The sequence below is a fragment of the Capsicum annuum genome, chromosome 8 (assembly GCF_002878395.1).
Source record: "Capsicum annuum cultivar UCD-10X-F1 chromosome 8, UCD10Xv1.1, whole genome shotgun sequence".
Classification (NCBI taxonomy): domain Eukaryota; kingdom Viridiplantae; phylum Streptophyta; class Magnoliopsida; order Solanales; family Solanaceae; genus Capsicum; species Capsicum annuum.
This window is the reverse complement of record NC_061118.1, coordinates 104625107-104636667: the sequence shown is the minus strand read 5'-3', so window position 1 is coordinate 104636667 and position 11561 is coordinate 104625107. Positions and strand designations below refer to the sequence as shown.

Here is an 11561-nt window from a genome sequence, read left to right as displayed (position 1 = left end):
ATTAGTCCCGGGATAAGTTATCCACCCAATTGGTGGGATAACAATCCCAAGACTATTTTTCTTTGGTATAAAATTATACAATGACTAAAATAGCCTCAAAACCTATGATTTCATTTCACACATCTCTCTCTATACAATATTTTAATTATGAATTTTAATAAAAGTTAAATGCTTAATAATTTTGGCATAATTTTTATATTTACATTAAAAACTTATTAGTAATATATAATAATTTATCAAAAATTTAAATCTAAAATTCAAAATTCTTATTCCACCATTATCTTCAATTATCCGCTTTCATTGACCCGCCTCACATAAAAATATCAGCACCATTGTTAAATTACATATTTTAAATTAAATAATTTTTTAATCACTTGAAAATTGATATGGTATATATAAAATGAATTTTAATATATTAAATGAGTGATATGTGTTTAAATGAAATAAATAGACAATAAATCCTCTTTTACTTTAATAAACTTAAGTTGGAGGTCTTTATTTCAAACTAAATAAGATGTAGTAAAATTTTTTTTAAACACATACGACATAATCATGGAAAGGCACACACAAAAAAATTAAAGCTAAATAAGATGAAAGTTTTATTTTTAAAATACACACAATATTATCATAAAAATGCGCACACACAAAAAAATTAAGCTAAATAAGATGAAAATTTTATTTTAAGAATAAATATTTAAAGTTTGAAAAGAAATTATATAAAAAAGAGTTAAATAAGATGAAGAGTATTTTTGTAATTATTTAATTTATTCTTAAAAATTATATCATACATATTAATTTGAATACAACAAATCAAACACTCAAAATAAAATAATCCCAACATAACTTATCCCATGATAACTCATTCGATGTAACTTGTTTGCAAACCAAACAACCCCTGAATATATATGTCAATTCTCAACAACCTGCATAAAGCAAATGAACCGCGCTTTGTAATTCTGTTATACACGACTCTAGGGTCCATGTCTCTACCAGGAAAAGAGTTGAGAGACAAAAAGCGAAGGGACGAATAACATTACAAGAGGAACACCATATCGTTATGCAAGGAAGAAAATCGAAACACCTGTTATTCTTTCTTTGATTCAAGATATACCAACAACACCCGATACCCATAAATATTACATTTTTATTTTTAAGGCAACCCTCACAGAAGTTTGTGTTTACATTTTTGTATCAAGAACACCTAATAGGGCCAATACTAAGAAAATGGCTGACGAGGATGTTGAAGGGGAACAGAAGGGTACATGGTTCATTTCAAGAAAATCTAACAGGTGGGCAACTTTCAATCGAGATCTAATGGCGGGGGCAGTGATGGGTGGTGCTGTGCACACGATTGTGGCACCAATTGAGAGAGCAAAGCTATTATTGCAGACCCAAGAAAGCAATATAGCAATCTTGAGTGGCCCTCATAGGAGGTTCAAGGGCATGCTTGATTGCATAGTACGCACTGTTAATGAAGAGGGGGTTCTTTCTCTTTGGAGGGGCAATGGTAGCAGCGTCCTCAGATACTACCCTTCCGTGGCTCTCAATTTCTCTCTTAAGGTAAGGTACTCATGTCATTCCTATTTCAACTCATTATTATTTTTATATATGCTTTATTGAACATTTGCTTTGTAACTTCTTGTCTTTGTGAACTACTGAACTGAATATTTTGTGAAGATATTTCCAATTGTTTGTTTGAAATATTTGGTGATATTTAGTAGAGCTAACAAGAAATTGTTATCTAAGTCCGCAGAGGCAAATCTAGAATTGTTAGAAGGTGCACCATTAAGGGAAAAAAAAAAAGGAAAAACTGCTTTTTGTGGGAATTCATCCTTCGTCCTCTAGGTAATAACTCAACACTCAACCAAGTGCACATCATTTAGCCTTCTTGTAGCATGGATGCCAATAGATAATACTATACCAGTTTTTAAAAATATATACATAAAATACCTAGTTTTACAGAAAGACCACAGGATCACGTGCCTCAAAATTTACATGTCAACTCGCTCCTGTATGTGAGGATTGATTATTAAAAAGTTACCTACATATAGCCTGTCTTTGACACTTCAGTTGGTGAGTGTTGTCATTTGACAGTTTTTTTTATTGGTTATTGTGTGTGTGTATAGATGATTAAAAGTTTTAGTGCATATTTTTTCAAGATTAATGAAGGCATTCTTGAAATCATGAAATGGAAGTTATACTTTTTTTTGGTAGTTTTGAGCAAAAGTATCTTAATGTGTATTGATCCATTTAGTTCAGAATGACGGTTCTGTCTGAAGAAAGTAACAAATGTGTACAGAACGTGGTCATTTTTGAATATTTATAGGTCAAGGTAGCATGACTTCTCAGAGAAACTTTAAGAGGTAAATTTCCTAAAAGATCTCTATAAAGTCACACCACTGACTGAATTTTGGCCGAAGGAGTTTATACAAATTTCATATGGTTCTGTCTGAAGAAAGTAACAAATGCGGACCACTTACTACTTCTTTGTAGTTTTACCTTGAACAATGAGCCACAATCTTTGCCATTTGCAATGTGAAATCAGTACTTCCAAGAAATGTAGGTGATTTCATAAATAATTGGAGAATGAACAAGTAAAATGCGAGGAAAAATGTTAAGACAGTTTTATTATGCATTTGTGGCTGGTGTGATGGGAGAAATAAAAAGCTTTTGACAGATTTGCGAAGTATTTGTTAAATATCATGAAACTCCCTATTATTTAATTTAGTTTTTGGCCCATTAAGGATATTCGTTGCTGTGTAGATTGTTGAATTGGTTTTGGATGCCTAGTTTGATTTTTCAGAGATAGGTTAGCAGTGATTGTTGAATGGATGATGAAGGGCCACACTATTATTTAGGGCTTGCTTTTGGAAATGCTTAGTGGGAAAATGTCAGCTATTATGAACTATCAAGTGCCAATAAAATACTAACATCTCTTGCTTCAAACATATTTGTGTAAATTTGTTAATTATTTGCTATTGCTGCATAATTATGTTATATTGATTTGTACTAAGATTGTCAATTTAAGAGGTTATAGTTAATGATACGAATTAAGAAGGTGTCCCTAAATTATGTCCAATTATTAGCACAATAGGTGATTGCAAGCTTCTTCTGGAGTTTCATTTCATGTTGTCTTACGAAGTACTTTGTGATAATTATAGACACATCAGAGAATGTTGGTTTAATAGACGTGATACTTGATAATCAATGTCGAATTGTTAGTGATATAGTTTTAGTCATGAAAACTTAGTGCTCAGTTTTCAGTTTCATCAAATAATCCCTGTTTATATACTGAACATATATGATGGCTACGGCTGAACAAAGCCTGAGATTTAAGTGGGAGGAGGGTAGAGTGACAAGCCCATACTCCCTCAAGTTTCAAACTTGTGCGCCAACTTGGGATGAGTAAGAAAAGAATTATTTCAAATATTCTGCTAAATATAAGTACAACCTCTCTACTTCTCTTGAGGCAGTGGTATGGTCTGCGTACACTCTATCCTCCCCTGACCCCACTAGGTGAGAATACACTGGGTATGTTGTTGTTGTTGTATTCTGCTAAATATAAGTAGCAATCCATGTGGGCGTGCTGCAAATATCTGGAAAATTACGGGACACATCATGAATTAAACTTAGATATTAAAAGAAAAAAGTATGAAAAGAAATAAAGGGCATAATAATTGATTTATTTCATTTGTTCTAGCATAAGAAAAGAAAGTATTAAGCAATTTAGCATTACAAAAATGATTTAACATTCAATGTAGTTCCACATCCTAAAGTAAGCATAACGCTACGCTGCACATGTAATTCATTGGGAAGCTTTCATTATTCCCTTCAAATCACGGTTGCTAGAATCATGTTCAATTGGTTCTGGTTTTGGATGCTAGAATTATGTTGAATTGGTTCTGGTTTTGGACATAAGTACAACTCAATTATGCTACCTCTGTGTCAATTGCTTAGGATGGGAACAAAAGGAATGGAATAGAAAAATGGGCCTTAGAAGGCAACTATTTCTATTGGGGTCGTTTTCTTTCCTTCCTACTTTGTTAGTCTATTGAACCTCTAAATGTTATACCTATTTGCGGATAAATATGTACAATGATTATGAATTACAAGATAAATTGGTAGCTGTTACGGGTGAGAGGTGGAAGGTGTCTCGTGGAATTAGTCGTGGTGCGGGTCAAGCTGGCTCGGACACCGTGACAACAACAACAATAACACACCTATTATAATCCCACAAGTAAGTTTAGGGAGGGTAGTGTGTACGCAGACCTTACCACTACCTTGTGGGATAGAGAGGCTATTTCCGATAGAACCTCGGCTCAGGTAACAACATCACTAGTTTTAATTAGAAAAAAAAAACGAGAGAGAAAAAGTTAAGGCAAAATGCTAAAGTATGCGTGACAAAGCATACTGAATGGGAGTAATCACTACAAAAAATACTTCAACAATCTCATGCAAAAAAAATCAAAGTCACAAAAATGGAATACCAAAAAACTCTCAAAGTAATACTACCACTACTAGTATGAAGTGTTAGAATATGAGTAGGAATAGGAATAGCATATAGAATCCTACTTGAAAAGGGATTGTAATATAGTGTTCTATTAGGAAAAGGATTGGAATATAGTGTCTATAAATAGGGCCTCGATGAATAATGTTGTTACAACAATTCAATAATATTCTTCACCTATATTTCTCAAGTGGTATCAGAACCTATCGTTCAATGGTCCGATGGTTCAGATTGAGGACATGTTGAGATCAAAGTTGCATCCAATTTGATGACAATGAAGATTTTTGTCTAGCTACATGTGGAGAAAAGTTTCAAACAATTTTTCAACAATCGTGTTGCTAATCCATCTTTAAAACCAAATTAATTTTCGACCCATGTTTATGGGTTCCAACTTCAACTCATGCTTACTTTCAATGTTTGGACTCCTTTCAACTCGTGCTTATTCTTTTAATGCATGAGCTCCACTGTTAATCTGTACTCACTTTCAATGCACAAGCTCCACTTTAACCCTGTTTACTTATTACATAGGGTTTCAATAATATCAACTCATGCTTTTATTTTTAACGCATAGGGATCCAATTTTTAACCCAGATCAACTTTTAATCATGGTAAGCAACAGTGATGTATGAAGATCGTGTGAAGAAGGAAGATCAAGATTATTTTTCCAGAAAATCAAGTCAAAAAGAGGAGATTTGTTAGGGTTTTTGCCTTGATTTTCTTACCAAATATAAGTTTTGCTTTTTCTTACCAGGAAAATAAAAAGTAATACCATAATTACTTTTACTTTTCCGGAAAGAAAATATAAAACTATTCCATATTTGACAAACCTCTTTCTTGGAAAAAAGGTTTTGGACATATATAAATAGAACTCTTTTCTCATACAATAACACAAGAGCGTCCACAATGTAGTCGTTTAAGAACAACAATTTTATGTTTTCGTTAATATTAGTTTTTAAGTGTAGGCCAATTGGCCAAATAATATCAATAATATGTCTTTTTAGTATATTTTATTTGTCATCTGAATTATCACCGACTTAGTTTGCAAATTTTAAGCTTTCGCATGGCCGCTTCTCGATTTCGAACCCAACAAGTGGTATCAGAGCCTCTACGATCTTGGTAGAGAATCAAAGAACTTCCAGTGTCGGTGGGCGGCTATAACCCATAAATGCCGCCCGTCTGGCCACTGATCATGTTAGCAAAAGACTGGGGCACTATGCAACTTTCTGGAGACTATTTTCTCATATCTAATTTTGTGTAACACCGTGCAACTTTCTGGGGACGACTTTCTCATATCTAATCTGCGTTAACATCGTGGATCTCTCCGAATTACTTCTCATATATAATTTGCATAGTATTGTGCATCTTTGCGAACTATTTTCTCATAGCTGAGTTGCATAGCACCATGCGTCTTCCGGTGACTTCTCAGATTTGGTCTGCCTAGTTTCATGCGTCTTTCTGATGACTCCTCAAATCTGATTTACGTAGGGTCGTGTCATTATTCCAATCCTACCCTTATAAGTTATTTTTTTCAATAGGGTCGTGCTGTCATTCTGACCCTACCCATATAATTTCTCTTTTTCAGTAGGTTCGTGTCGTCATTCTGACCCTACTCATATAATTTCTATTTTTCAGTAGGGTCGTGTCGTCATTCCGACTCTACCCATGTAATTTCTATTTTTTAGTAGGACCGTGCCATCATTTCGACCTACTCATATAATTCTTATTCTTAGTAGGGTCATGTTATCATTTCGACCCTACTCATATAATTTTTTCTCAAATGATGACCACTTTTCAGCCATCAAATCTAATAATCCGGCGCGTGAGTATGTTCTGGCCAGTTCTTTGGCGACTCTCTTGTTCAAGATCTACTCATCTCTTGATTTTGAGAAGACCCTTATATTTTATATCAGTTTCCAATAATTTTTCGGCGACACATTGACTTTCCGGCGATGTTTACTGCTTTTCGAATCACTTTTTTAGTTCGTTCCATTTCAGTTGAGGTCTCCTAGACGTTCAAAGCAGTCCTTGTCAGTTTTCTTGTAGATATCTTCACCAAGCTCCTCACCGATCCTCGTATTAGCTACATCTATAACAAGTTTGATACATATGTCTTCTATACATTAGCTTGAGGGGGAGCGTTAGAATATGAGTAGGAATAGGAATATCATATTGAATCCTACTTGGAAAGGGATTGTAATGTAGTGTCCTATTAGGAAAATGATTGAAATATAGTGTCTATAAATAGGGCCACAATGTAATAATGTAGTTACAATAATTCAATAATATTCTTCACCTATATTTCTCACATGAAGGAATAAGCAAGACAACTCTCCATGACCTAACTAATTATCTTCCCTAATCTGTGTCCTCCATAACCTTCTATTTAAGATCATGTCCTCGGTAAGCTGAAGTTGCATCATGTCATGTCTAATTACCTCTGCCCAATACTTCTTTGGTCTACCTCTACCTCTCCTATAACCATCGATAGGCAACCTTTCATACCCCTCCACACTTAGGCATCTGTGCATCTCCTCTTCACATGCCCGAACCATCTCAGGCTCGCTTCTCGCATCTTGTCTTCCATCAAGGCTACTCCTACCTTGTCCCGGATATCTCCATTTTTAATCTTATCTTTCCTAGCATCTTCGCACATCTACCTTAGCATCCCATTTCTGCAACTTTCAGCTTCTGGATGTAGGAGTTCTTAATTGTTCAACAGTCCACTCTATACAACATAGTTGGTCTAACCGTCGCTCTATAGAACTTGCTTTTAAGTTTTGGTGCCACTTTCTTATCACACAAGACTCCAGATGCGAGCCTCCACTTCAACCATCCCGCCCCAATACAATGTGTGACATCTCGTCTATCTCCCCATTACTTTGAATAATAGACCCAAGATACTTGAAACTTCCTTTCTTTTGGAGGACATGTGTATCGAGCCCCACCTCCACATCGTCCTCATATGCTACACCATTTAACTTGTACTCTACATACTCTGTCATGTGGTGGAACCATCAACAACATGTTTTAATGGTATCCATAATTCCTAGTTTGTGAATACTATGAGAATAATTGAATTTTTCTTGAAAAGCTTGTGTTATTATATAGTTAGCTTGGTAATGCTCTCACTAGCAAATCAACACTCGTCTTCCAGTTCTGAATCTAGATTAAAAAGATGAACTGACAGTACTAAGAATGGTTTGGAGATATATCCAGATATAAAAGATGAAGTCTCCAAAAAAAACATAATCCACAGCTAATTTTCTTGAATCTGTGTTGTAAAGCTGAAACCGGTCATATTTCTTGCCCTTGCTAGCAAGTATCTTGAGACACCATGATCATAAAAGAGGAGTAACCAGTAAAATTCCCACTTAAAAATGAATAATTCTTCGTGCAAAAGGAAAGGAAGCTGCTCAAAAGCACGAAGGATATGAGGGAACGAAATGGACTTGGTGTACAAAAACAAGATCACATCAAAAGTTTTTGTCAAAGAACCTGGTTCTTATGCATCTCCCTTTAAGTATATAAGTTGTTTAAATTCTGTCCACATTGCCACATACTACAAAATGAACTTTTTGTATCAACATCCTAGGAAACAGATTCTTCAAAAAATTGTTTATCCTGTTTTTGGAGTTCCTTAAAGCCGCGATAAATCACAATGTTTGCATTATCGCTTTAAGACACTATTAATGGAAGCAGCCCAAATAGTCGAATCATTGTCTCTTCAAATTCAAAAAGTGCCTAAGAGCTCAACCTTTTCCACTCTCCCTTTCAACTTCTATGGAAAACAACGAAAGGGTAAGAGAAATTCTCAAAAATCAAGAAACTTCAAAATCAATCCTCTCTAAGCAAATTTCATAACACTGTCAACGCCTACTAGATCACTCTCCAAAGCGACTGTCAAGCAACCAGTGAAAAACAAAACCCTAAAGCCAAAGTATCTGATCAATCTCTCTAAGATAAAATAAAAAAGGATGGGAAGGAATAATCTTCTTGTAAAAGGAAAGGATTGCCTCAAACAATAGAAGAAACTAGTTCTTGTGATGGACCGTATTAAGAGAATATTAATAAGGGTTGTTCAAAGAGAAATACTTCAAAGATTCTGAACAGAAAAGTCATTGACCCCTCATTTCTTGAGGAACCTGGAATTAAGTACCTCAAGAACATATTGGACCATTAGAGATGGTCATACGTGTTTCTTGATTTTAGAGATGGTCACACGTGTTTCTTGATTTTACTTTGTTTTGTGTTGTATAGAGTTTCATTGACTGGTCGAGTCATTGAAGAGAAGAGTTAAGAAGCTATAGCCAGGGACTGTTGGAAACAGTTCCTTAGGTGTTACAAGGGCGGTTGTAAACCTTAGATTACTCGAGTTTAGTGAAGAGTTTGGGGATAATCCTACAGAGTTAGGATGCCTCCCTTGGGTAAGGAAGTTTTCCACGCTAAATACTTATGTTTATTTACTTTATTCCACAAATATTTTCTTGTATAGTTGCTCAAAGGACCTGGTTCTTTGAGTACTCAGGTCGCAGCCTAACTAACAAGATGATTCTTTATGAGATTATTTTTGTGTTTGCCGCATGTTTTACCTTTTTCTCTATTTTAGTCTGCTGGAATCTAATGTGAAAGGTCGTCGGAGAATGCGGATCCGTGAATCTTGTTTGTACACCACAAACAGGCATTTCAGTGGCTTGCTGGCTTTAAACAACGTAATAGTCTACTGAAAATTTTTTAATCGATAGTCCGTTTCTTATTATTATTGGAAAACGATTAACATCGAAAAAACTAGTAGTCACAAGTCATTTCGTTGTTGAAAGAAAGAGAACCTTTTCTACTTTTTGGTTTTCCTGACATGCTAAATCCATCATATACTGCTTCTTCTTTAGGTATAGTTGTTCAAGTCTGCATATACTTTGTGGACATGATATTTTTGCCCCAACTTGTCCATTTACGGACAGAGTTCTGAGTGAGGAACAGATTTTTTTTTCCTTAGAAGAAACTCCTCATTATTATGTGGTTGAATAGGGGAATTTCATATCTGCTGCTCTTTCCTGACTATTTCAGCACACCCAAACACATTTAATAAATAGGTGTCTTTTATAAACTTACAACCCTCCGTAGGCATCTGCATCCTATTTCTGGTTTCACAGAACCAACAACGTCATATGCCAACACGATTGTTGATAATTTTCTGCACAATGTATACAATCCACTTATTAGTATAGGTATGAGTTACCATAAAAATGACCTCTTAGTGGTGGATATTGAATTGCGCATGTTTCCTCTGGAGAGGGACGTGGCTTTTCTTTTAGATATTTCATTATTATCCCCTAGAGCTTCTGTAATTATATGACATAACTTTGAGTGAGGATTGAAGAGTTCATTTACTGCTTTGAGTGAGGATTGAAGAGTTCATTTACTGCCTATTTTGTCTCAAGATCTAATCACATGCTTTCTGAACGCAGGATCTCTATAGGAATATTTTGCACAGCAACTTTCAAGACGGTCACTTTTTGGCTGGTTCATTAGCGAATTTTGTTGCTGGGTCTGCAGCTGGTTGTACAACATTGATCATCATTTATCCACTAGATATTGCACATACAAGGCTCGCAGCTGACCTTGGTCGGTATGAAGCTCGTCAGTTCCATGGCATTTACCACTTTCTGAGGACGATACATGAGAAAGATGGAGTTCGAGGCATTTACAGGGGGCTTCCTGCCTCTCTTCATGGAATGATTGTTCATAGAGGGCTTTACTTTGGGGGTTTTGACACCATAAAAGACAAGATGGCTGAAAATTCTGAAGCAGAGGTGCCATTATGGAAACGCTGGGCAGTCGCTCAGGCAGTCACAACATCTGCTGGGCTGTTGTCCTATCCTTTGGATACAGTTCGGAGGCGAATGATGATGCAATCTGGCTTAGAAAAGTCAATGTACAGAAGCACATTTGATTGTTGGCGGAGGATTTACAAGACAGAAGGATTTACTTCATTTTACCGTGGAGCTCTGTCAAATATTTTCAGAAGTACTGGCGCAGCAGCTGTTTTAGTGTTATATGATGAGGTGAAAAAGTTCATGAATTGGAGTGGATTATAGCATAAAGGTGTTTCAGGTCAATATTAATCATCACACAGACAAATATATATTAGCCATACCTGGTAGGGATGTATTTTGATAGCCTCAAAGTTGACAAACATACAATGTTGTAAAACATGTCCTGATTCTTTCTGCTTTTTGATCACAATAAATATCAGAACATTTCACTCTCAGTTAAGTACATTGCAGTTCAGTTCCATTTCCAGTTTACTATTTTCTTGCAAATATTGGGTTTAGTATGGGAACAATAGAAAAAATTGTTTGGTATGGAAGAAAACATTTCTATGGAAACTGTTTGTACAAAATGTTTTCCCTCATATTATTTTTGGTTGGATACAAAAGCTAGTGATATATTGTGATTGTGCAAGGTGAATCATGACTGGTATTGCATTAGGCAATGTTTTGGTGATATTTGGACATTAAGAATTGCTTACAATGTCCAATTTTTGAGTCCCAAGTGAGATTGAATGGAGTTGGAATATTTGTAAACAAACGAAGTCACTTTTCCATTTTGGTGGGGAACATTTTCTGAATTTCAAGGTGGCCCAGACGCTTGAAAGCATTTCTTGATGAGAACATTTATGTCGTACCAAAGGATGTCGTTGCATAATATCTAAAGCTGCGTTTCGTAAATTCTTCAAAAAGAAGGTAGTGAATTGTGAGAATGGATAATACTAAAAAATCTAGTAAAAAATTACATAAAAGTGCATCCAACAATATTACATTACAAAATATAGCTCACTAAACATCATATTACCAAAAATGACCAAATTATATTGACCCAAAATATTACGTTACAATCTGTAGCATAACGCTCATTTATGCATTATTTATGAAATGTTTCATAGTAATTCATTATTTTTGGTAAGTAAAACATTATTTACCAAGGGAAAAGTTTGTACAGCAGAAGTAGACATTAAAGGGCTGGACAGTCCCCAGCCTGCTGAACAAACACCCAA

At 35.3% G+C, this 11561-nt stretch overlaps 1 protein-coding gene across 1 annotated transcript; it reads left to right on the top strand.

Annotated features, from left to right (window-relative positions):
* The first annotated feature begins 929 nt into the window (after positions 1-929).
* On the top strand, positions 930-10775 carry LOC107838886 (probable ADP,ATP carrier protein At5g56450). The gene is made up of 2 exons (XM_016682130.2): positions 930-1560; positions 9973-10775. Exons 1-2 carry the CDS (start codon positions 1225-1227, stop codon positions 10600-10602), a joined length of 966 nt encoding a protein of 321 aa, XP_016537616.1. The 5' UTR covers positions 930-1224; the 3' UTR covers positions 10603-10775.
* The last annotated feature ends 786 nt before the right edge of the window (positions 10776-11561 follow it).